This window comes from Herpailurus yagouaroundi, unplaced genomic scaffold, assembly GCF_014898765.1.
Source record: "Herpailurus yagouaroundi ecotype Mexico unplaced genomic scaffold, PumYag 142, whole genome shotgun sequence".
Classification (NCBI taxonomy): Eukaryota; Metazoa; Chordata; class Mammalia; order Carnivora; family Felidae; genus Herpailurus; species Herpailurus yagouaroundi.
The window spans coordinates 4,559,069-4,585,475 of NW_024412397.1; the positions used below are offsets into that span (position 1 = coordinate 4,559,069).

General features: G+C 47.4%; 2 protein-coding genes and 1 long non-coding RNA gene across 7 annotated transcripts in view; 1 reads left to right on the forward strand and 2 right to left on the reverse strand.

Annotated features, from left to right (window-relative positions):
• ZNF407 (zinc finger protein 407) overlaps positions 1-212 on the reverse strand; it is a 507,857-nt gene extending 507,645 nt beyond the window's left edge. For all 4 annotated transcript variants that reach the window (XM_040478555.1, XM_040478554.1, XM_040478557.1 and 1 more), the window contains exon 1: positions 90-212. The gene's annotated coding sequence lies outside the window, so the exon portion shown is untranslated. The remainder of the gene's footprint in view (positions 1-89) is intronic.
• LOC121032789 (uncharacterized) overlaps positions 1-14,176 on the forward strand; it is a 14,775-nt gene extending 599 nt beyond the window's left edge. The window contains exons 2-3 of the long non-coding RNA XR_005791477.1: positions 13,416-13,508; positions 14,082-14,176. This is a non-coding gene — a long non-coding RNA (uncharacterized LOC121032789). The remainder of the gene's footprint in view (positions 1-13,415; positions 13,509-14,081) is intronic.
• The window catches only part of CNDP1 (carnosine dipeptidase 1), a 29,021-nt gene continuing 9,526 nt past the window's right edge, over positions 6,913-26,407 (reverse strand). Inside the window, exons 1-8 of one of the 2 annotated variants that reach the window (XM_040478559.1) lie at positions 22,437-22,524; positions 21,958-22,158; positions 19,205-19,289; positions 14,107-14,267; positions 12,887-13,051; positions 11,506-11,647; positions 8,315-8,462; positions 6,913-8,123 (exon numbers count right to left, since the gene is read on the reverse strand). In XM_040478559.1, the coding sequence (XP_040334493.1) occupies positions 8,054-8,123; positions 8,315-8,462; positions 11,506-11,647; positions 12,887-13,051; positions 14,107-14,267; positions 19,205-19,289; positions 21,958-22,122 (936 nt within the window). In that variant the 5' untranslated portion in view covers positions 22,123-22,158; positions 22,437-22,524 and the 3' untranslated portion in view covers positions 6,913-8,053. Of the gene's footprint in view, positions 8,124-8,314; positions 8,463-11,505; positions 11,648-12,886; positions 13,052-14,106; positions 14,268-19,204; positions 19,290-21,957; positions 22,159-22,436; positions 22,525-26,407 lie in introns of those variants that run through there. The other variant, XM_040478558.1, reaches the window with a different exon arrangement.

A 26,407-nucleotide genomic window follows, 5' to 3' on the forward strand; every position in this document is an offset into this window, starting at 1 on the left:
GGGCCCTCAAGCCACCGCCCCCAGGCCCCGCGCTGACGCTGGACGGTCCCCGCCTCCAAACCCCCCGCCCCGGCCAGAGAATAACTTACCTGTTTGCCGACGGGATCGCTCCTGCTCGCCCCTCTGACTGACTCCTCCGGCTCACCGTCTTCCCTCTGGGAGGAAGAGGAGGGACTTCCTGTCTCTCCTTTGAGCGACTTCCGGCGGTTCCCAGGTCGACTCCGTCGTGGACCGAGCGCCGAACACCACGTCCAAAAAACAGAATCTCGGACCTGGTTTAGTGAAACCCACACCGGGTTCCCTGTTTCTGCCCCTAGTGGCCCGCAGAGCCCCTGTGCCGCCTTGTTTTCAGTCCATCAGCTCTTACCGGAAGCCACTGAGAAATGATGCCGGAAGTCCCGCCCTTCCCCCCAGAGAGGAAGAAGGAAGGCCCACGGAGTCAATCTAAACCAGGGGAGATGCGTGTCAGGCTGGAAAGCTGGCGCTGTCCGAGCAGGAGGGCCCCCACCCCTTGGGATTTCCAAAGGGTCCCGGAGCGGGCGCCTCCCTGGCGGTCCTGGCTCCTCCCTACCCCCTTACTCCCCACTCCGCCCCGGCGCCCGAAGGCCATGAAGTGCCCTGAGGGCGGCGCGGGAGAAGGACGCGGCCTGGGCCTTGCAGGGACCGCAGAGGCCTGCGCCGGCCGGCGACCAGCGGCTGGCTATCCCCGGCCTGGACGGGGCGGCGGGCGCCCGGCGCCTCTGAGCCCTCATTCGAAAGGACGAGGGTTTTGTGCTATGGCAGGCGCCTGCGCAGCTCGAGAGTGCGAGGAGACCCACTCGGGTGATTCCAGCAAGGGACCCTCGGAGTCAAGGCCCTGGGAAGCCTCGAGCCGAATCCTGACCCTAGCAGGGAGGCAGGGAAGCCGCAGGTGGTGGTTCGCCGGTTTGGCTGTAAAAGCTGCGAAGTACTCGGTGTTTAAAACGTCCCCGTACGGGCTGATTTCGTAAATGTTAACGGCAGGGCCCGAGGCAGGAGCCTACCCGGACCTACACTTCACAACCTTTTCTTTGGAAACCCAAAGTCTGGCAAGGAAAACCACAGCTTGAAAAGTTCAGTGACAGACACCCCGTCTGGGGTCAGGTTGGCTAGGAAAATCTGTGAAATAATCGGTTTGTATTTATAAAGATAATTTTAGGCAAACGGGATTTTAAAATTATTGCCTTACAGTAATAGTGCTAAGGCTTTCTAAAACAAATCATCTCGCAAGGTCAAGTCCACGCAATTATTTTTTAAAAAATGCAACTATTCAGGTGATGCCAACTTTTCATATTTGTTTAGAATAATTTTCATCGGTGGTATCTGGTCAAATTCCCATTGGAATCCATGTGAGTTCTCACGTCTGTGTTTCACAGCAGGTAGGATAATGCAGGTTGAAATAGTCAAATAACCATTCCAAGATCTGGCCGCTAGTAAAGGTGGGATTCAGCTTTGAACTCCAGTCAGCCTTTTCCAGCCTACCATGCCGACTCCGTTTAGTAATAGTGCATTAAAAGTTCCAGAGAAATACATGGAAAACAATTAGAACAGGTGGCTAGCCTGTCAATGTTATGTTTGTGCCATTAACCAACATTTACAGGTGAAAACAATGAAAATATTACTGGTAAAAGATAAGTAAAAAGCTAGATTCTGTCTCCAAAGAGTTCACGTGAAAATTACTTAGAATTTACTTGAAAATGTAGTACTTGTTAATAATATAACCTTCTAAATATCTGTTTTGACAGTGTTAGTCTTGTATGACATGGTCACAGGTCTCTGAATGGTAGCAATAGTGCAGTTCTCCATATGGATTAGTCATCCTTTTGGGTCTTTGGGTGATTGGTCTTGCTACCTTTCTTACCTGGATATAGTTAATGTGTTATCTTTCACCCTTGAGCATTGAAATAAAATCTGAGTTCATCTTCAGTTTCATCCATTATGTTGCTGAAACTGGACTTTTACATCATAAAGTGACCTTGAGAAAGTCAGTTGGACCTCATTTTCCTCGTGGAAATTTTTGATGATGTGTGTGTTTTCCCTAACTTTAAAAAAAAAAAAAAAAAGCAAGAATAATGGATTTTATTTCCTTCCTACAAGCTTATCATTCACACTCAACTAGAATTTGGAGAACATTTAATTTCTGACCTCATTTCTTTTTGCATTATAATGTCTGGTTTTCAGAGTTAGAAGTACAAAAAAATTCCCATGTCTCCTCCCAACCAGATTCTGTAATTATCAGCATTTGCCATATTTGCTTCATTGGTTTATGCATATTTTGTTCAGAACCATTTGAAAATACATTGCGAACAAGATGCCCTTTTAACCCTACATGTCAGTGTACGTGTCCTAAGAACATGGGTAGTCTCTGAGATAGCAATACAATTATCAAAATCAAGAAATTAATGCTGATACAATGCTCTTATCTAATAATCAGACCTTGGGGCGCCTGGGTGGCTCAGTTGGTTAAGCATCCAACGTTGGCTCAGGTCATGATCTCTCAGGTTGTGGGTCCCGTGTCAGGCTCTGTGCGACAGCTCAGAGCCTGGACCCGCTTCGGATCCTGTCTCCCTTTCTCTCTGTCCCTCCCCCATTCATTTAGAAGTGAGTATCTCTCTCAAAAATAAACATTAAAAAAAATAACCAGACCTTATTCATATTTTTGCACCTATTTTTTATTGTCCTCCTGCATTACATAATTTAAGGGATTTGCAAAAGGTTACAGATGAATTGCCAGAATGGATAAAAAAGAATATCTTAGCCCCATGTGCTGCCCACAATAAATGTTTATTAAAGATATCTTTCCATATCTTTTGGCCTCCATTTGTTTCTGATGGAGCAGAGATCATTCAGAACTTTTCTTTTATGTTTCCCTATATGTAATTTGTCATTTTTCTCTGGCTACTTTCAAATTTTTCTCTTAATTTTTGGCTATTAGCAGTTTGATTATGATGTGCCTAGCCCTGATTTTTCTTCACACTTAACCAGCTTGGTGTTTTCTGAGCTTTTAACATCTGTAAGTTTACCATGTTTGGAAAATCGGGGGGCATTATTTCTCCAAATATTTTTGTTCTCCATTCTCTTTTTCTCCTGAACTCCAATCAAATATATATACACATCGACATTATATACAATTCACCGAGGCTTTGTCCTTTTTTGTTTTGTTTTCATTTTTTTCTCTCAGTTCTTCAGATTAAATAATTTCTATTCATCTGTGTTCTATGTTCCCTTCTGTTATCCCAAATCATCTGTTAAAACTGCTAATGATTTTATTTCAGATATTGCATCTTTTAGTTCTAAAACTTCTATTCAGTTGTCTCACCATTTCTATTTCTCTGATGAAATTTCCTATGTGTTTACTTATTAAAAGCATATTTTCTTTTATGTCTTTGAGCAAAGCTGTAATAGCTGCTTTGACATTTTGTCTGCTAATTCCAATATATAAATGATTTTGGGATTAAGCATCATTAATTTTCTTTTTTCTTCATTAGAGGTCATGTTTTCCTGTTTCTTAAATGTCTAGTAATTTTGAGTTGTATCCTAGACATTTAACTAATGTAGCTATTCTGAATTTAGTTACTTTCCTCTGAAGAGGTTGTTTGTGGTTGATAGTTTTTTTTTTTTAATATATGAAATTTATTGTCAAATTGGTTTCCATACAACACCCAGTGCTCATCCCAAAAGGTGCCCTCCTCAATACCCATCACCCACCCACCCCTCCCTCCCACCCCCCATCAACCCTCAGTTTGTTCTCAGTTTTTAACAGTCTCTTATGCTTTGGCTCTCTCCCACTCTAACCTCTTTTTTTTTTTTTTCCTTCCCCTCCCCCATGGGTTTCTGTTAAGTTTCTCAGGATCCACATAAGAGTGAAACCGTATGGTATCTGTCTTTCTCTGTATGGCTTATTTCACTTAGCATCACACTCTCCAGTTCCATCCACGTTGCTACAAAAGGCCATATTTCATTTTCTCTCATTGCCACGTAGTATTCCATTGTGTATATAAACCACAATTTCTTTATCCATTCATCAGTTGATGGACATTTAGGCTCTTTCCATAATTTGGCTATTGTTGAGAGTGCTGCTGTAAACATTGGGGTACAAGTGCCCCTATGCATCAGCACTCCTGTATCCCTTGGGTAAATTCCTAGCAGTGCTATTGCTGGGTCATAGGGTAGGTCTGTTTTTAATTTTCTGAGGAACCTCCATGTGGTTGATAGAGTTTTAATAGGCAGTTAGTTATTCTGACTGTATTCATACTCCATACTTTGTCTCCCTTGTTGTGGTGGCAACTGAAATCTAATTCAGTTCCCTCAGCCTTAGCTGGGATGCTTTAATCTGCCTCACACAGGCTTAGTTCAGAGGTCATCTGGCAATTTAGGCAGAGTATGCAGAATTTGGTGTTTTTCCTTATGTGACTCTTCTTTCCAGAACCTCCCTCCTCTTACTGTGTCCTAACGTAGTAACCCTGGGCTCTGCCTTCTGGCTCCTCAAGTGAGTTTTAAATACAGTTTAGATGGCCTCGTTTATTCGATTCTAATTATTCAGAATTTGAAAGAAAGCATTGGTCATTTTTGGTGACTAATCATTTTTGAAGATGAATTTAACAGTGACATTTAAAGTGCTAATTTCCTTTAAATTAACATGTACTTCCATTACTTTTAAATGCCTACCTACAATAACAGTAAGAATGTGCTATGAACACTTAACCACCCACACTAGAATTTTAAATCTACGTTCTCTTTGAATGCTGTTTTGGTGAATTTCAATGTGGGAGGTGAGATGATTTCAAACTTCACATTTTCTATCATAGTCGAAGGCATAATTTTTCTGACATCTTTTCTCATTCTGGATAAGAAATTATACAGCATAATGTTTTTAAATAAAATTTTTCCATGCAATGAAAACTTTTTTCTCTTCAATCTACTCAAGCTAAAAAAGCTCAGAAGCATTTACTTATTTATCATAACTGTTAAGAAATTATAGTCATTACACCTACCATCTGTGCTCTTCCACATCATGCTGGAAAAGAAAGAATACATCACTTTGCTTCAGAAAATCTCCTGTATTTTTCTTTGTACTTCATCAATTGTTTGAGCCTTTGGATGGCTGAGCAAAATATAGAATATACCCAACCCAGCCTCTGCCTCCCAGAGCTTGCTTCCTATAGAGGAAAGTTCTTTACAGCATAGTTAAGAGGAAGATGAGCTTTCTTGAGTGTTACAAGCTCCAGAAAATATAAAGTGGATGTTACAAAGTGAAAGTAAGTGAGAAACCAAATTGAATAGCATTATCTTCTTTTGTGAACCTCCTTCTTTTTCCACTTCTAAGAAATTTGTTGAGCACAAATTATGGGCCAGGCACTGTGCTTAGCACAACTTCTCAGCTCAACTGGCTCATCAGCCTGTGGGAACAGATCAGTGTCGCCCAATCTTGTAGTTGCTCAAGAGAAATTTGTGTGAATCAGTCCACTGATTTTGCAATGCTGGCATCCAATTCAGAAATACTTAGGACACTGCAAAGGCCGTATGAAACAGAGTGAATGGAGCCTTGAGCCACAGGTTGCTGTCTTGTGGCCTCTGAATTAAGGCATGATCCTTGTGAAGACACAAGTGCTGCCCAGCGGTATACATGTGAGCCATTATCAGTCACTGGCACCTCAGCATGACTTGTTGTATGTACTTTTCCCCAGTACTGGCTACTCCCAAGACAACTCCAACTAGGAAGAACATGAGAGGAAGAGGATAAAGACAGAAGTCCATGCAGGAGACAGCAGACCTACCAGAAGACACTCCAAAAATGCAACTGCAAAATTAAGAGGAAGATTTCAGCAAGCAATACTGAGCATTTTCTGTGTGCAGTGCACTCCACCAGGTCATGCGCACTGCAGTGTGACACATACGTGGAAGAGGACTGCCATTTAGGCAGAGAGATTGGGTGAGGGCTTCTGCCATAAGTAAGCTACACAGGATTTGGCTTTCAGGCCATTGGATGTGACAGTGGAAATGGAAGGAAGTGGTGGCTTTTGAATAATGGAGTCACCTGTTTTTGATATTGAATTGGATCTGAAATAGAAGTGTCAAAGAAGATTTAGGATTCCAATAGTCCGTGTACCAAGTCAGGGAACACTAGAGGTGAAACAGGTTTGGGAGGATGGGCAAGAGTTTCCGTTTTGGATGAGTCAAGTTTCAGATATGAAATCTGCAGGAAGATCAGGGGTCCAGTTCTCAGAAAAGGTGGCTGAGTAGAGCTGTGCTGGGAGTCCCAGGCATCGGGCTAACAGAGACTGACAAAAGGATGTAGTGGAGTGAACATGTGGAGGGAGAAGAGGCCCACATCAAGTCCCTTGATGTGCCCTTGACCCACTGCCCCCCTCCAGCTGCAAGTGCAGAAAACGTGTCACCGACAAGGCTCTCGCACCATGCAATGCACACTCACACAGGTTTCCAGGCCAATACACTGAGTGACGTTACATTGCTCAGAAGTGCTTGAATTTACTTTACAGCCAGCTTTTGTTCATTGACTAATATGAATACCCTTTTAATAATATAAATTGGTGTCCTAAACCTCTTGCAATTAATTCTTGGGAACTCTGCCAAATACATCAGGTAGGCCCTGCAAAATCCAAAACGTCACATGATTCAACATAATCTGGCAAGCATGAATCAAGCTTAACAATAAAGTGTATCAAACACTTGTCCATACTCAACAAATAGGGATCAATGTTCGCTACCATCAGAAGAAAAGCAGATCATTCATATAGATGCCCCCATGAAGCTGACACCTCGTGTGGTGTCCCATTTCTATGACGAGAAGCTGAATCATTAGCCTATGGTGCAGCCCTTTTAGATATGATGCTGCAACTTTTAAAACTGATATTTCAAAAACCCACAAAGAGATTAAATGTATTATGCTTTGATTTTATTTCGAATCCTAGGAGAAACATTCTTAATAAACTCTTAAATTCTTCTCCATTAATGTCATTTAAGTAATGAATTTATAAAGATTGAATTGATTTGTTTATATACACTCAACTGTAGAAAAATTACATTCTTTTTGTTTGTTTGTTTACACCATCAAATGCAATCAAGGCAAACAAGACGGTTAACTAAAATGATTACTAAATGCAGCATTAGTTGATGGCTTTAAATTTAGAATGTGTTACTGATGTCAGGGCTGATTAGATTCATTCTCTATCTAAAACCGATGCTATTAAAAGCTTTGAGCAATTTAGATGTAGTCACTGAGTAAAATTCCAGCGGGGGGAGGGAAATTCTATCGGGATTGATTCTCCTGTGGTGACTTTACGTGTGCACGGATGTCTGGGGGAATGGGGTAGGAAGAAAGAAGAGGGTGCAGGAGAGGTGGTTGGTTGGCATGAATCCTAGAAAAGGTAAAGAGCCTTGAAATAGAAAAAGTACTCATCTTCACAAAGGGAATCCCAAATGGCATAAGGATACAACTACTGGCCATTCCTGTTTCAGAACTTTCCAAGAAGCAAAGCAAAATAAACGAAGGAGAAGCAAAAGGTTAAGAGGGCATCACACTTTAGTTACTCCTCTACAAATGAACCCACAGGGAAATCATGGTCGCCAGTGGTGGGACCAACAGTTTTACCAACAAAAGGAATGTGTGGTAAAGGAAAGGGTGAGAGAAACATGGAGTATGTCATGAGCACCGCCAGAACCTAAAAGCACACTGGAGTGATGAGGCCCATCAAAGTGCCAGGGAGAGTCTAGTGGAAGAACTGTCCTTGTGCTCCAAGGAAAGAGTGAGTCTACTCCTACAGCTGGCCTTAGGGAGATGTTGCAGGTAGCTGTGACTTCAGAAAGGTGTGCCACTGGGACGGTACACCATTTCCAATATCTGTGCCTTTAAAATGTTTTATTACTGGCCCAAATGTCGGAAGATATTTTAAATGGGAGGGAAGACATTATTTCCTGGATGTAAATTCTCTGGATATTTAGATTCTACCCCTATGCAGGGCTGCAGGAGAGGGTATCTGTCAGTAGGTCAGCTCTAAGCTGGAAGGTTCTGTCATTACAAATGAAGCTTAGCCATCTCTAGGAAAAAGGCAGCAAATAACTTGGATCCTTCTATGTAGTTCCACCTAACAAAAGAAGAAACAAAGAGAAACATTGTTATTTCCATGCAAATGACAGGGCAAAGTAGCCTACAATGTAAATAGGAAGGTTTGGTGATGGAAATTCGATCGCCAGTATGTAGCACGTCAGAGGGTTACCATGTGGAGACTTGGGGTTTGTGTGGTGCAGGACTGGCCCCTCCGAGGAATCCGCTAACCTGTTGATTTTCTCATTCTGAGAATGTTCCCCATCATCAACAGCACCCAGCGGGAGCATCATCACACTCTTTTGGATGATATCCTGGAATATTCTGGCAATCGGTATGGTTGAGCCATCCCGGGTCATGTCTGGCTCTGTTCCAAATACTGAAACACAGGAAAGAAGGCATTCGAATAAAATAATGACAACACTACCCCTAGCGATCTTCTCATATGCAGTGTTTGCTTTCTCTTTTTTATTTTTCTTTTGTATTTAACCATTAAATTTGGTGCCTGGGTGAAGTAAGCTTCTTGATATCATGCAGTTTATATTCTAAAATAGTCACTAGAGGCAAGAAGAAAACCATGGTTGCCTTCTTTACAATTACCTACTTGGGGGGGGGGGGGGGAAACCTTTTAAGGGGCCCCTGGGTGGCTCAGTCTGGTGTGTGTCCAACTTCAGCTCAGGTCATGATCTCAGTTTGATAGTTCAAGCCCCACATCGGGCTCTCTGCTGTCAGCTCAGAGCCTGTTTCGGATCTTCTGTCCCCTCTCTCTCTCTGCCCACCCCCTCAAAAATGAATAAATGTTTAAGAAAAACTTTTTAAATAAAATTTTTATTTTGAATTGTAAATTTTATAGAAAAGTTGCAAAAATAGTACAGAGTTCCCATATGTTCCTCACTTTGCTTTCTGTAATGTTAACATCTTATATCAGTTAACATCTTCTATCAGTAAGTTATAAAGAATAAGAAATTAATATTGGAATAATATTATTCACTCAATTCAGACCTATTTGAATTTCACCAATCTTTCCCTTTTTCTATTCCAGGATCCAATCCAGAATCCTAACTGCTTCTTAACTCTCCTCTGGTCTGTGACACTTTCTCAGTCTTCCCTTCTCTTTCATGACCTTGACCCTCTTGAAGAGTACTGATCAGTTGTTTTGTAACCTCATCTGGGTTTGTCTGATATTTTCTCATGATTGGAAGAGGTCATGCATTTCTGGCAAGAGTATTGCAAAACAATGTACCTACTTTTATGGTTGCTTCATGAATTAAATATTTGGAAAGCGGGACTTCTTTGGTTTTATAAGCAATATATAAATAAATAGCTGTATTCAACTGTCACCTGAATGTTGTTGTTTTTGTGCTCAGCTGTCAAGGTAGCCCATGGAATAGTTGTCATGGATATCCTAGGGTCTAGAGACATGAGTTGAAACCGTCGAGGCTAGGGCACAAGTTGCCAGTGACGGAGGGGAGATGCAAAATAAAGACACAAAAGATAACATGCCACATATTCTTTATCCACAGAGCGAGGTGTGAATGTGAGTCCAGGTGATGTACTTTGCTAGGAGAACTGGCTGTACACACAAATAAACCAAAAGGTGCCTTATGCGTTCCTGTGAGAGTATTTCAGGTCTTTACTGCTGACCTGGACATTTCAATCCCACATCTCTCCTCAGCTGGCAGGGCACTTACCTTCCTGACTCTTCTTTCTCTCTTCCTGGTTTCCACAGTTTGGTGGGAACACCCTGCGACAGCCGGAGCAGCAGGAATGATTGCGTAGACAACTCTGGCTCTAAGTCTCAGACTGTCCTCAGACCTGCCCTCTAATTTTTATGGTTTTACTTTTACTATATTTGTTTTTAATTTTTTTTCAACTTTTTTTATTTATTTTTGGGACAGAGAGAGACAGAGCATGAACGGGGGAGGGGCAGAGAGAGAGGGAGACACAGAATCGGAAACAGGCTCCAGGCTCTGAGCCGTCAGCACAGAGCCCGACGCGGGGCTCGAACTCACGGACCGTGAGATCGTGACCTGGCTGAAGTCGGACGCTCAACAGACTGCGCCACCCAGGCGCCCCTATATTTTTTAAATAAACAGTGGTGAAAGAGGAATTGACCTTAATTTTATTTATTTATTTCGAGAGGGAGGGAGAGTGAAAGGATCCCAAGCAGGCTCCACATCCAGTGTGGAATAGGACGCAGGGCTCAAACTCACAGTCGTGAGATCATGACCTGAGGTGAAATCAAGAGTCGGATCCTGAACCAACTGAGCCACTAATTTGTAATGTCCCTGTCCTTGGTACGGATAACCCTGGTAAAGCGTCACTGTTCCCGGGTGGTCTGAACCTCGGAGTCCAGCTCAGCTCTGACTACTGTGGGGCCTGGCCTGAGGCCTCTCCCAGGATATAACGCCCACAGGTCCATACAAACACGTGTCAGTGTTTTCCCACTTGGCTTTTGGGGAGACTCTGAAAATCCCCCTGCTTTTCAGAGATTCCCCTACTTTGCAGTTGTGGGCAGTGTCAGAAGCCAAAGAGACTAGGTATTCCTTCTCCCCACCCAGGCAGCCAGGGCCCAGGCACGTGTCCCATGCTCACCAACCACACGATCCGGCCCAGGACTTGGAAGTATGTGCCATCAAAATAGGGACCAGCGAGAAAATGCCAAGTACAGCTCTGCTGCCTTCTCTACCCTTGGACAAGCAGAGTGTCAGTTAAGCTTCTCTACCCTTGGACAAGCTCAGTCAGTTAAGCGTTCGACTCTTGGTTTCGGCACAGGTTATGATCTCACAGTTCGTGAGCTAGAGCCCCATGTTGGGCTCTGCCCTGACAGCACAGAGCCCACTTGGGATTCTGTCTCTCCCTCTCTCTCTGCCCCTCCCCTGCTCATGGTCTCTCTAAATAAATTAATTCATTAATTTAATTTAAAGAAAGAAGATGAAGAAAAAATCCCCACAGGGCGGCCCACCGTACGCTTGCTCCCTCCATGAAATTTTAGCTCCTTCCTCATTTTTAAACCCCAGAGTTCCTTTACTTTCACGCAAATTCAGCTGTGCCCTTTAAAGGACATTTTTATATGTTGGCCATCACTTCCGTAAGTATCAGAGGCTCTCAAGTCCACCATTTTGCCCCAAATTCAGGCTTCCAGACATAAACCCTAATCCTGGCCTTGCCACTTCCAGCTCAGTGCCCTTCAGCAAATTCCTTAATGTCCCCCAGACCTTATGAACCAGGGGAGGCTGTTGGTAGGGGCGGTGGGACAGTGTGTATGAAGAGCCCTGTGCGCAGATGGCACTCAGTGACGTGGCCTCGGTGGAAAGGAGGGCCGGAGTGAAATTTGGAACGTGCTGCCTTCTCCACTGCCCCACCAGGCACCACACCTGGTCCCACAGTAAACTGGCAACTCGAGATACCGCAAGTCTAACCTGTTTCGATGGCTCTTTTGGCCGCAACATACTGATTATCTTTAATATTTGCCATCCACGGCTGTAGTCCCAGTGTCATAGAAACAGTCATCTGGTTGGAACTATTTCTTTTGGAGAATATATGTTCAAGATGCTGCTTCACCTGAAAAGGAACATTTTCATTTGTAAGAGAACATGTCAAGTTATTCTCACACGCAGTGACTATATAGCAATTTTTCATCCCAGCCTGACAAATTCCAGTGCTGTGATTTTGCCTTCATTCTTGCAGAGGGGCCTCGGGGACAGAGAGCTTCAGTGGTTACAGAAACACTTGTCTCAGGACCCTGCAGTCCTCAGCCCTCCGCCCGCCCATCTGACTACAGTGTCAGACTTCCGACGCCTGGTTATTATGAATTTTGGTAATTAGGAAACAATACAACTTCTCAATTTGAATATCCCTCCTTTTTAACTCGTCAGTACCTTAGTGACTATTGTGGGAACGTTATGCTTTTGGAAATTTCCGGAAAGTGGGGGCAATTCTGAGCTAAGCTATAAAAGAGCATTTGATCAGAGTCCTTCTCTGTCCCCTGGGCTCCATTCCAGTTGCCACAATGGAAATTCTCCCAAGAAAAACTATACTCTGAAATATCCCTCCCATTCATTCCTTCAACAAACATCTATTGACTGCCTGTCATGTGGCAGGAACTGTCCTAGGTGCTGGGAACACGGCTGTGAGCAAGAGGAAGACAGGCCTGCCCTCGTGGGGATACGTATCTCCTGAGAAAGAGAAACAATATGTCCAAAAAGAGAAGGAGGGAGGGGGAAAAACAGGGACAGAGACTGGGAAGGCGGGTATTTGGGGATGTAATTAGTGCTAAGAAGACAATAAAAGAGGTCAATGAGAGAGAGTTGGGAAGAGGTATTCTTGGAGCCCATTTATCCAGAGCCTACTTTCTGTTGAACTGGAGGTAAACTGATGATAGGTTGATAATTTGGACATGTAACTCCTTCCAGATAACATTTTCATTAAAATGGCTGCTTTCAGAGTACTGATTTCAGACACCAACGGGCAAACTAACTACAGGCTTCAGCATTTCCGGCTCCATCCGGCCGTAGGCAATCAGCTTTTCCATCTGTGTGTAAACCAATCTTGCCTTTCTGTCAACTGTTTAATGTAAAAATATTTCCCATCACTCCAACCCCAAACGGTTATTTGTCTGACTACTGTAATTGCATACAATTACAGAAAGAGATTTCACCAAACAAAAATTATATTGGTTTCTTGACGTGTGTTACAATCCCTTTTATGTTGGGAAAAAATGATACGTCAGTGCCAACAACTGAATAGCCCACTAAGCCGTGGGAGACGGCCCTCAGAAATGGGCCAATGCACATCTGTCACCTGTTTTTCCACCACAGACGTATTCATGTGAGGGACCAGACGGATTGAAAATTTTCCGATAACTCGGCCAGGGATGACGGTTTTAGCTCCAGGCTCATCAAATGCACCCTCGATCCCGTGGATTGACAGCGATGGGTACCTCCATAGGTGCATTAGAATTTCCTCCTGAATTAAAATAAAATCATTTTACTAAATTAAAGAAGCTCAAGTAAAACTGTTCAATTGTATCGCTTGTATCGCCGATTTCTGTGCATCTCTAGCGCTGTTTGTGACAAGCTAATTATCACCTTCCTCAGATGTGTCTGGACTAGCCAGACAAGTGGGATTTCCCCTCCAGACCCGAGACACTCTGCTGCCTCTGTGCCTCTGGCTGACCGAGCCTCTCGACCGATGAGGGCCCCTCGTCACTCGCGCACTCAAGTTAATAGATGGCAAAGGGGCCCTTTCAGAATTTGGGGCTTGCTTGTGAGTTTCTACCCCCAAGCATCACGATGATAGGTTGTGTAGTAAAAGCATTTTCTTTTTTCAGAAGGCTTCAAAGGACTCTGCGTACGGTTGAGCCAGTTTTCTTTGCTGCTGTGACCAAGGCGGAGCTGGTCTGAGGGAAGAGACACACTTTGCGGTAACAAACTCCGTCGCGTCTGTTCAGCAGGGCTCCCCCTCCTCGTGGCAGGTCCCCCAGCCACCACACACCAGAGCAGCAGAGGTCTCAAAAAGAGTAAGAGGGAGAAGGGGACAGAAACCGTCCAAATCTGCCAGAAATGAACGCTTTGGGCTCTGGTTTACTTCCACTGAGGCGGCAATGTAGTAGCTCGCAGATTAGCCCCCAGGGCTCTTGATTTTGTCTATTACAATGAGCAGCTGGGGGTCTTGGAACTGGAACGACCAGACTCTTCCCAATCTTTGAGCAGACAGGAAGCGCAGACAGCTGAACGCATTGGGTCTAATAAACTGATTTGGAAAAGCATGTCTGTGAGATGGGTGGCTGCCCCAAGGTTACACGCCCGAGGCCAGTGCTGGGCAGACCCCACACAGACTTCTGGTTGATCTAGACCTTAGGGAAGTAAGTGGCCACGAAAGTGAAAATCTGCCTCGGAATTAACATCTGCTTTCAGTTCTGAGACGTGTGGATGAGCAGAACACAGTAAATCAGGAATTGGGAAAATATGATTTATTACTGTCATTCCTCTTTCAGATCAGCCATCAACTTGTGAGCATACCTTGGTGTCAAACAGAAATTTCTTAACGTGGCTGCTACGCCGGTATTCCTCCAGGTCCAGATCAATGGCTTTGTACATTTTTCTCTCTTCTTCCGTAAGAGGAGCCACTTGGTCATAGATTCCAGGGATCAGAATATGACCAGATGAGTCCACCAGGCTGCCTGCAAGGGACGGGAAACAAAGCCAGGGAGGGTTTACGAGTGCACTGAGGTTCCGGCCCGGGCGTGGGGGCCTGGGTGACTCCTGTGGCCGCAGCGGGCCTTGTGACGGGCCCTGGTCCCCCTGGGCAGAGCCGCTCGCAGCGCTCACGTCTCCAAAGGACAGAGCTGGCAGACTCTGCCTGAGCCAGACCCATTTTAATGTCTACCTCATCAGTGCAGGGATGGAAATACAGGGGTCTGCGTACATGTAACTGGGTAGGACTTAGCTGCATGACACTGGTCCTCAATTGTACCTTCTGTATCAAAAACAAGGTTTGTTTTTTAAATGTTCATCTATGCTGAGTTAAAAAGTAATATATGTTCATCATTTAAAAACTTAACTATGTATGGGTATGTCTATACAGCATTCCTGAGGAACCAAAATCATCATTCTCAGCTTCCCCCCCCCCCATAAGAACCATAATATAATAAGTACTCATCTTCAATCAAAAGTATAAAATCCTTGAGATCAAGTCTATGAGGCATACATGATGACTACAAATGCGTTCATAGTGAATAGGCAGATATACCAGTCTGTTATTTCTGAAAGAGTTTGGGGATTCATAGGAAGGGGGGGAAATCATTAACGAATATCTACAGAGGAAGTAGATTTAGTAAAACACTGCTCACTACCTTGAAAAAATACTTCTCAAAGCAGCAAGCAGACTAGTGGAGATGGTGAAAAATGTAGGCGGGACATCGAAATTTCTCTTCGATCCACACGGTGACTCTTATTCAAGTGAAGACACTTCGTAAAACATATGCCCCACAGGCTTAATGAGATTGTAACTTGACAATGTCAAAAAGCTACTGTGACGCACTGTACCTTGAGGTCTTCCTGTTAAAGCTGACACTTGACAAACCTCGGGGCTGGAGGCTCTGTGAGCACCTGTGTGTCCCCCCAGTTACAGGACACCCGCTGTGCTCAAAGAACCAGAGGAGTGCTGGGGACGCTGAGGGTATGTTAAGACCCTGCTTTCGTCAGCAATGGTGCCATCTGTGGCCACACAGGCTGAATAGCAAGTGTGACCCAGCACAAGCAGATCAGCGGGTGGTCTGGCTGTCTGCGGGCACAACGGGATCCAAGGCAAACACGCTACCAAAACCTACAGGACCAGTGGTAGGGTGGTATGTAACAGGTGTCCCAGCACTCTGAGGCCATCCTCGAAAGCAAGACCCCAAGTTTTGAGGGCATCAAGGTAGCAAAATGAGAAGGGAGGTCTTCGCTGTTCTGGTTTTTGACCACATCCTCCTTAGCCCCTCCCCGGGTCCCCTGTGTACGTCACCCAAACTTCCACAGCCACCCTGGAGATGGTATTGCAGACCGCTATCCACCTCCCTGGGCTACTGCATTATGGGATTGGCCGCATTTAGCCCAGCAAAGCCTGTGTGAAATACGTGATACAAACCGATTGATAAAATTGAAGTTAAAAACTAAGCTGGGTGCCAAGGGATTGGGACTGGCTGTCACTGGTTTGCAGGCCACCCTCTGCACCCTCGCCAAAATCAAAACCAAACCTAAAAGCACCACCAGGAATCACCAGGTCCTCCCTTCGGGGCGCGTCCCTAAAGGTCTGCCGACACTCTTGTACGCAAGGACAGAGCTGCAAAAGTGCACGAAAGACAGACCCCGTCCGTAATGCGGCCGGAAAGACACAGGGTAAAGAAACACCTGAGGGTCCACGAGCAAAGAGCTGTGAAGGGGAGCGGACATCCAGGAGCAAGGAGCAGGCAGGGCGCCAGCCAGGTTGTGTGGGACGCGACGGGCACGGTCTCGATGGTGAGAAGAGATGGGTGTTCGAAACGTCAAGGTCAAAACAATGAAGACCTGAGGAACGCAAGCAGCCAGGATGCTCAGTGTCCATACGGGACACTGAGCTGGGACATTGTTCCTGTCATTTCAGGCAGCCGTGCCAGGCATCACCGTGGGGATGGGAGTCAGGGGTCCTTGGCAAATCAGGCTGTGACGTGAGCAGGGGCCTTGCCTCACGCTCACTGCACTTGGCCGGGGCCCGGTGCGGTTTCGAGTCTTGGAGTCTGTTTTCTCAGGATGCAGGATGGCCGTCCCAGCTGCTGGCGGGACAGAGCACAGCCGACACCCCCCCGAGTCCCCCGCCCCCTGCCCCGCGCACCCACCAGCAGGGAGATTCACGGGAGGCTCAGCACGCGGTGGCCTCCAGGCGCCACAGGACCAGCGGAGGGAAGACACCGCGTGCGCCATCCAGGCTTCTGCCCCACACGGCGTGTTCTCGCTGCGCCTTTGCCCGGTCCTCCAACACCGAACGCGTCGGCAAGAAAAAGGACGTTTGCCAAGGGTTCATCTCCCCACCCCCTCCTCATTTCCCACTTGAAATCACCATCCTCCGAATGGGATGGGCTTTCTGCAGCCACGAGGGCCCCGGCCGGGAGCCCGGTCTGGAAGCGCAGGGGAGGCGGAGGGTGGCGCCTTTGAAAATGGCAAACGGGAAGCAAATCAAGTAATCCTTGATCCTCAGGAGGCCCCTTGGAATCTAACGTTTGATAAAAGCGCCCTGGACCCGGTGACCTCCCTGCTTTGTGGCTTTTAGGTGAGGGCAGGGAGTAGGAATGCCCACAGAGGAATGCCCAGGAGCAGAGGGCTCTGTGCAGACTGAGTATGTCCACTCCCACCACCTCCGACCTCCCATGTACACCCCACTCTAAGCCTCTTTGAAAACAGGAACTTGCGGTGTTCCTGGGGCCAGGGGGAGCTCCCTGTATCCCCCTGGTGGAGACTCCATGCCTTTCATACCGTTGGCACTCAACACATGTTTATGACTCATTAGCACTCATGGTTACCGGGATCACACAGACAAGGAGCGAGGACAGAGAGATTAGGAACTTGCACAAGGTCACACAGCAGCACCTGACTAACGGGTAGGGCACCTGCCAGTCTGCAGTGGGGAGAACCCAACAGAACCCGCTCTCCCTGACATCCTAACGTGCAGCGGCCCTCAGGGAGAGCCCGGGAGCCAAGATGCTGTCGGGGTCAGCAAGCAAAATCCCTGCTTGTCATCCGATCAGTGCCGCAATTCAACCGTATGTCCTTCAGGTCTTTGTACAAAGCATATGAAAGCCATATAGAAGACCCAATCCAGAGTCACTTCATTATGGATTATTTGATTTGTCTCAAAAATAAAAGAAAGTGAAACCATGTGTTTTTCATTCTGTTCGTGATCCTGATCGGATTGTTCTTAATGGAACCATATGCATTTGTAGGACTAAACGGAATTCTATGCCTGGGTGAAACCATACAGTCTAAGAGGATGCAATGCAGCAATCGTGATTGGGGGGGATTGAAATGTACCATAAAGATTTGATGATGCTGTTCTTAAGGAAAAGAAAATTAGCTCTGGTAAAACAGAAGATTAACTCTTTTTCCCCCCACAATACCAAGTTGCATGCTATGTGAATTCTTCTGGAAACAATTTAAAAACTTTAAAAGAGAATGGATTGTTGTATTCCGTCTGATATTTTCAAGCATGTGAGATATGGTCTAAGAGTTATATTTTAGGAAAAGTAGAAGGTCATAAAGGAATAGATAGATGATAGATAAAGAGACAGAAAGAACAGGGGCCCCTGGGTGGCTCAATCAGTTAAGCGTCCGACTCTTGATTTCGGTTCAAGTGATGATCTCACAGTTCAAGCTCCACATCGGGCTCTGTGTGGACAGTGTGGAGCATGCTTGGGATTCTCTCTCTCTCTCTCTCTCTCTCCCCCTCTCCCACCCCCCATCTGCCCCTCCCCTCTCATGAGCTCTTTCTCCCTCTCTCTCTCTCTCTCTCAAAATAAATAAACTTAAAAAAAAAAGACAGACAGGACAGACAGATGGGAGATAAATGACAGATAGCGTAGCTAGATAACAGATGACCGATGGATAGATTTCATTATTTACTTTGGGGAATGAATGAGCAAGAAACTCTACAAGTAAAAACAGTTCTGAAGACCCTAACGGTGCAGGTGGACTGATGGTGCCCTCTCGAGACTGCCGAGGCCAAGGGGATACAAGCCAGGGGGCCAGAGGTGACGCTGTGTCCACACACGAAGAAAAGAGACTTTTTCTAGCTGACTCCCATAGCGGACATGCTTTTTGGGACATGTCTGGCCCAAAAGGGACACGTTGTAAAACTTTCACAGAAGTACCCTTTGTGCCAAGTGAAGACAGATCCAAGTATTGTGGGGTCTGATGCTTCCCTGAGAACCTCTTTTTTTTAAAAGAACACCCAATTATGAACACAAAAGCACAGAGTCCCTGCCAAGCCTGCAAAAGGGGCTCATCCAAGTGAGGTCCCTGAATACGAAGCTTCCTTGAACTCCCGGGATCCAGCCGGATGCTGGGCAGGCCGACATAAGCAAGAGATACAGGAAGAATCAAGGTGATCGGGGTGGGCACTCTGGCCCTCTGGAAACACACACATGTACACATGCCCTCCGCTTCCGTACCCCAGACACGCTGCAAGGTCAGGGGCAGGCAGCCACGAGCAGACCCACGGGAGTCCTTGTGCCACTGGGGGCCACAGCAACCTGGACGAAAGGAGCCAAGTGGTGCCGATGTATTTGGCATCATCTCTGGATGCTTCTCCAGAAGGGTCTCTCTGCTAGTGACCCCGAGCGTGGCCAGTTGTGTCACAATATCCAGTAAAAGAAAAGGGGGTGAATTGAGGAAGAGCTTCAGTCCATGAACAAAAGTAATGTGGACTCAATAAGCCCAAGGAACATTTAGCCAAAGCGGGGGAAGCTAGGAATACGGTTCTTCTTCTACTCGACCCTTACTCAGAACTGGCTTGGAAGCCAAGGGAGGAGAGATGCACTGAACCAAACGGAACTGTATTCTAGTAGGTTCCCCAGTGATTAAAAAGTGAAATGAAATAAGACATTACCAAGAAGTGCAACCAAATCAGCCATTGGCTCGTGGAGGATGCCACCAAAGGTTCCTGAATGAAAATCTTGATCTCGGCATTTCACCTGGAAGGCAGGTAAGAGAGAAGACAGGCGCTTACCCCTGTGCTAGCTCTGGTAGCAGCTATCACGTGGTCGGACACACCCCACGTGCTGTCCCTCAGGACTCGGGTGGATACTTCCCGGTCACAGTGCGTGGGGCACCTCCCGCGTCTTCATTTCCCGTTCTTTCCTGCATCCTCTGAAGCTGATTTCAGTCCCCAACTGTCCCTCCAACATGGCTCTGTCTGAGGCCAGCAGCCCCTTCCCCAAGGGGCTGACGTCTCTGTAGCCCAACCCTGCCTGTTGCTCAGCCCTCCTTCCAGAAACCTCCTCTTTATCCTTTTCTTACAACTCCATTGGTGTCTCCACTGGTAAGTTCTTCCCTGCCTCCCGCCCTGGAGCTCAGTCCCTGGCTCCCACTCCCTCTACACACGGAACTTCAAGAACCCCTTCCCTAGAAGGCACCCGGGGGGCTCAGTCGGTTAAGCACCCGACCCTGGCTCAGGTCACGATCTCCCCGTTCATGGGTTCGAGCCCCGCGTCGGTTTCCGTGCTGACAGCTCAGAGTCTGCCACCTGCTTCAGCTTCTGTGTCTGCCCCTCTCTCCGCCCCTCCCTGGCTTGTGCTCTCTCTCTCTCTCTCTCTCTTTCCGTCAAAAATAACTATTAAAAACATAACAAATAAAAATAAGAAAAGAACTGCCTCTCTGTGCTTCATTTACCACCTCCACACCCTTCAGTGTCCATCCCTGGAGGTCTGGCCTTTCACCTACCACTCACCTGACCTCAAAATGTTGGTTGCTTCTGGTGCATAATACTTTGGTGTGCTCCCAGTTTCTGAAATCCTGTAGATGTGGAGGGGAGCTGCGCCTCTGCTCCCACAGCTACCTCCTACCAGCTCGCCCATTTCCAAAAGAAGGACAGACACGGGTCCTGTAAACCTGTCACCTTAAAGTTTTCTTTGACTTCAGTGCACCCCACACCCAATCTGCTACCAGCTCCTAACGAGTTGCGTTGAAATGTCTCTCTGGTTCGTTCCCCCCATCTCTCCGGGTTGCTCTTCCCCTCCTCCGGTCCGTCTTCAGAGCACTGCCAGACGCATGTTCCGTTGAGTCACTTAAGCTCCAAACCTTTACTTCATGAAGCAGTCACACTAACCACAGCACCGTGGGGCCTGCAGAGTCCCACCTCCAAAGTCTTTCCCACCTTCCCCCCGCCCCCGATTCTCCTGTCACTGCCTGCACCTGCTCGTGACCTCCCTTGACCCAGCCAGGATCTCCGCACCTGTCGTCCTCCTGTCTCCCCTCAGCCCTGCATCGCCCACCACTTCTAACTGTCTGCGGCCAGTGGTGCCCTTGGCCGTTCCCTCGTCCCTCCATCACACCGCCTGGAATGACCTCAGCCTTGGGTCGGCCCTGCCCACTGGGGCCTTCTCCTTCCCTGGCTACTGAGCTCGGCTGCTAACAGTGACCCAGCTGCAGGGCAGGGGACTCTCCCTGCCCAAGCCTCCCCGACACTTGATCATGATCCGGTCCGTTCTCCCACCCAGTCCCCAGTCACCCTGTGGCAGGCAGACGTGCTTCCTACTCAGCAGAGACCCAGAGACGCAGTGGGACACATGTCCTGCACGTTCTCCCTCGGCAGTGTCATTCTGCACCTGCTCAGAAGAGCTCAGGACCCGCGGCCCCCGTCCCCATGCCTTTGCTCTCCTAAACCCCTGCTCCCTCGGAGCTCTTCGGTTGCCTCCTGAAGGAACCCAGACCCTGTGCCCCTCTAGACGTCCCCTCATGTCACGCCTTTTCAAGGCCAAGTCTTTGAGAGAGGTTTCCACGAGGACCTCGCCGCTTCTCCCTCCCATGTCTTCAAGCGTCTGGGTCTCCGGGCAGTAAACTCCTCGAGGGCAGGGGCTGTTTCAGTCAGGCCGTCTGGCCTGGGATTCAGCATCCTCTCATCTGGTGAGCAGAAGGCACACGCTGCCATTTAAGTGCCTGTGAGCGCGTGAGCGTTTCCACCTTCTCTACACCCTCTCATGCTCACAGCAGTCGGGTGTGGACAGGGCACGTGTGGCTAGTGTGCACCCTGTTACACGAGGACACACGAAGTGGCTGAAAGCCTACTGATCTCCCAGGGAGGGCCGTCTGGCCCTAAAGTGCTATCGTATGACTAGAAGAGTTAAAGGCAGCCGAACTGGACCTCCTACTCGGGGATCCCACCGAGCCTGGCAGGGCATCACTGGGCCCACTCTACAGGTAAGGAAACGGAGGCTCCGAGTGAAGGAGCCTGCACCAGGCTGCACAGGGAGTGAGCCAGAATTCTCATCAGCCTCAGCCATGCGGGCGCCCCCCTCCTCCCCCTGCCGTGGGGCTCCTGCCCCTCCTCTCGGCAGCCTGGGCGCCATCAGGCGGTCTCCTTGCCCCCTGCGCTGCTCCTCTCACCTCCAAACTCCACAGCTGTGCTTCCTAAACCTTTTGGTTTTGTGAGTCACAAACCCCTGTATCCTCTCTCCAGAAAAATGCACACAGCACAGCCAGCCTGTTTGGGGGGCTTCCTGAATCCCCCGTCCTGAGACCTCCATGACCTCCGTGGCCCGGCCAAGCCTCCAGGTCAGAACTCTCCTCTCTCAAGAGCTTTCTCTCTTCCCTCCGAGATCCCAGGACGGGCTCCTCCCTCGCCCTCCTGGAGTTTGCAAATACCTCCACCCTGAAGTAGCTGTTCCCTCTCGTGCCGTAGGTGACGGCCGGCTTCCCCTGGTTGATCCACAGGTTATCTGAAATGACGACGTAGTCTACACTGGAAAAGAACCGGTCCTTTTCTTTTCTGACCAGTTCCTCCAGGGCAACAGAACCGGCTTCTTCCATGCCTTCGATGATGAATTTGATATTCACGGGGAGATCCTGAATCAGATTAACAACAGAACAAACCATTCTGTCAAAAACTTGCACAACGTGCCCATTCATCTTTTCGGATCCAGAAGTAGTTCACGTGTGACATAAATACACCACCACAAACATTCAACGTACGGGCTGTCCACATACGCAACGGCTCCATTTATAACAAAGGGGTCAGACCTAAGACCAGGAAGCAGAATTCAAGGGAAGGCCCAGCGTACGGCCTCCAGCATGACCCATCGATTCAGCGTGGACCACAAAGGACTCGGGGAAGGAATTCCTACCGAAAAAGCAACGTCTACACTTCAGGGCTCGGCTGGGCCGCCACAGACATGGGCACCTTCCTCCCTCTCCCCAAAAGGAACCTTTCCAGAAAGGTTACTCGATTACAAATCTTTTTCTGTTCTCGTAATTCTGAGCGTGATAAATGAGAACTCCTTCCTTTGAACGACTGTCTAATGTTTAAGCCTCGGGATAATTTTTATTTCAAGTATCTGTTATTTTTCAGCTTTGAGTTCAATCTGCCTTTTAACTTATTCAAAGGCTTTGATCTTTGCAGCAAAATGGAACTCAGGTTTTTCTCTAGCTAATATTAGGGCACAGAATAGCTCCTTTAAAATTTTTACAATGTGCCTTTCCCCCATTCGGTTTTGATCTTTTTGTATCTTTATAATTTATAACTTCATATCTTTGAGAGCCACATGAAGAGGAGAGGTCAAAGTCTTTTCCTGGAGCATAAAACATGCACAGGAGAACTCTAGAAGTAATTCCATGCAGATAATCGATGGCACAAACATACTAATTAGTTTTAACGAGTGGGATTGACTCACCAAAGATTAACAAAGGCAGGATGAGCGGAGGATTATATATTAGAAATTAAGTGACCTTCGGTCATTCAGTTGGTTAAGGGCATTTGGGGATAACGATTTGTTCAAATGTATCCCTTGGGTACATTTATTTCTATGTGTCTTAAGAAGTTAAGCTGAAGTTCTGAAATATTAATATTTGAAAGCTCTTTATTAACATTTAACTAGAAAACAATTGCTGAGAAGTAGTTGGAAAGCTTAAGAATTTTCTGGCAAAATGTGATTAACACAACACAAGCCAGTAGCTGCTACGTGTTGGGGGAGGCAGACGGCACAGCTGTCCGCTCTGTCACTGACACCCAAGGCGCCCGAGACGAGCTGCTCCACTCCTCGGCCACTCACCTACCCACCTATGCGGTATGGGTGTTAACAGTTGTCTGCCTCTCGGTGAAATTAGCCACTGAAGTGAGGTGCATTTGCGCGCTCGATAAGCAAGACACAGAGAGAGGACGGGAGGGCAGAAGAGCAGGAGGGCGCCAGCAAGGAAGAAACCGCACCGCAAAGGGCCTCACACTCCCGGGCTCGGGGCTCCTCCTACCTGGGACTTCATCTACTCCACTCTAGGTTCCTGAGGTCGAGGGGACTATTCCTAGTTCACACGTCAGGTAAATGAGGCTCCAAGAGATTAACTGATTTGTCCAAGGGCAGTGAACATCTCTTCTGTTTTTGTTTTGTTTTTTAATTTTTTTAAATGTTTTATTTATTTTTGAGAGAGAGACAGAGACAGGGGCAGAGAGACAGGGGGAAAGAATCCACGAAGCAGGCTCCAGGCTCTGAGCTGTCAGCACAGAGCCCGATGTGGGGCTCAAACCTGTGAACCATGAGATCATGACCCAAGCCGAAGTCGGACGCCCAAACGACTGAGCCACCCAGGCGCCCCTCTTCTGTTTTGTTTGTGATCGTGTGCATTTCAGAGTTGAAATTTAAAAAGCAAAGCAAACTTTGGCCTTTATATATAGGAACTTTATTACAAATATTGCTTTCTCCCTTGGAAGGAAGGAAGGAAGGAAGGAAGGAAGGAAGGAAGGAAGGAGACAAATAGAAGGAGGGCGGGAGGGAGGAAACAGAGAGAGAGGGAGGAAGGAAAGAGATAGAGACACAGAGGAAGGAAGGAAGGAAGGAAGGAAGGAAGGAAGGAAGGAAGGAAGGAAGAGACAAGAGAGAGAAGGAGGGAGGGAAGGAAGAAAGGAAATAAGGAAGAAGACACAGAAAGAATGTAGAAAGAACTAAAGAAAGAGAAAAAGAAAGAGAAACCAAGATCATGTTAAACACTCAGGGCTTATTTAAGCAGGTATGACAACTCGGGAGGCAGCTTTGTAGGGGGTCAATGGGACCCAACCAGAACAATGGGCACACTTAGGAAGCTCGTCTTTCTCAGTGAGATACAGCGGTGGAGTCAAGAGCGGCTACATCCCTCTCTTCTGCTCTGTCTCAGGAGAAAATGAACTCCTGAAAGAGAAGCCCCTGGCAGCTGATGAAATTGCCTCTAGGAAGACATGGGGCAGAGTCAGGACCTGCTCTGACGGACAGGATTTGGAAGAGGCCATCCAGGAGGATGGGCTGGCTCGCTCTGCCTGGCACCTGGACACAGACCCCTACTTCCCCAGGTCTCCTTGGAACAGGCTGGATGGAGACCCACACAGCGGGACCCCCACCTCGAGCCTCCTCTGTCCTAGACAGGGTGTGCTGCTCTCAGAGCCTTTGGCTGAGGCTGGGGTGGGGACGACGGGCAGAGGGTCTGCTTCCTCTGTGACCGGTAACACCTTCCTTTTTGCCCATGAAGTCACCCGATGGGCCCCATTTCCTTTTTAAATATCCAATCTTCAAATGGTTAATTCAATGAAGTCATGTGAGCAAGAGGAGAGGAAGGTAGAAAGGTTACACATTTCGGTCCCACAAAATCCTTCTGCACTCCAGAGGCACAGAGCTAATGCTTTGTGGAGCCCAGACAGGAACCGAGTGTAATAAATGTGCATGTCCCAGAACCAACAGAGCCAACCCAAGCTTCCTTCTTCTTGTAATACTGCATCGAACAAGATAGGTGCAAAGTGTCAACCCTATGACTTAACTTAGACGCCCCATTCCAAACTGCACTTCAAGGAATATTCCACAATGGACGCCTCATAAGTAAGTCCTGAGAAGAAGGGAAGCTCTGGCTCAAAGGGCCTTGAAGAACTTCCTAAAACGCCGAGGCCATCTCGCCATCTCAGTGTACCCAGAGACCCCAGGGCCATGAAGCAGGTCCGGTGTGAGCTAGGGAATGAGGCCAGGACCATGGGGACCTGTATTTGCAGCCCCTGGACCTCTCGGGTGTCTGGGGCACAGTAGGTACTCTGAACTTAATGCACAGGGAGAAGCCGGCAGGCGGCTTTCCTTGGGAAGTGCCTTAGGAGTTGGGGTGTAACGGTGGTGCCTCCCCTCCTTCCTCTCCTCTCTTCCGTCTCCATTTGAAACGGCCCCTCCCACCACGTCTAGGCCTAGAGCTGCCTCCTCTCCAGGAAGATTCCCTGAACTTGCAGCTGGCTCGGGCTCGGTGTGGGGATTTCCCAGCCTTCCCCAGAACAGGGAGCACGGACAGGGGCTAGGAGCCAAGGGCCAGGCTCTCCCTGCCATCATGCTCACCAACTCGACGGGCTAACTCAGTGCCAAATGGAAATACGCCATCAACTAAACAGTGTTGGAAAGCTGACCACCCAAATCAATGCCCTCATTTTTACAGAACAGAATCTGAGGCCCAGAGAGATTAACTCTCTTGCCCGTGGCTACACGGCTAGATTGAATCCTCTGTTTGGAGTCTAACCACATTCGTTAGTAGGAGGAGAGTGGCGTGAGATGAAACCACCCTTGGAGAACATCGCATGAGACAGTTAAAGATGCAAGCTTGGGTCCACCAATGCCATCCTCCGGTGGCCTGAAAGAGGAGGTCCCCCTCCTCAGAGCTGCACTCCTACCTTTCCATGCCCTGACTTGGACACCTACTGAAACCACTTTTCACACAAATGGAAAGAGATCTGAGGATTCAGACAGAACGTCACATACCAGAGAGTTCTATCTTGATAATCTGTAAAGCAGCTAATATGTTCTTTAAAGTGCATGTCTGTCTCTATTAATGAAGCCATATCTTGTGTTAAGGAGGAGGAGAAGACGAAACAGACAAGCTAAAGTAAGATAAAGATAAAAGAGACAAGATAAAGATAGGAGACCAGACAAGAGAAAGATAAAAAGACGAGTGCAGCCTCCTCCTGTGCTTTGTGTTTTGTTTTTAACTGTGGTCAACAGCACAGGCTCAAAGTACAGCACCACCCCTGCCCCAGACCAGCGGACAGCCTCAGAAAGTCCCTTTGTTTTCCCAGGCCTCAAGTTCCTCATCTGTGAACTGGGTGTGACGG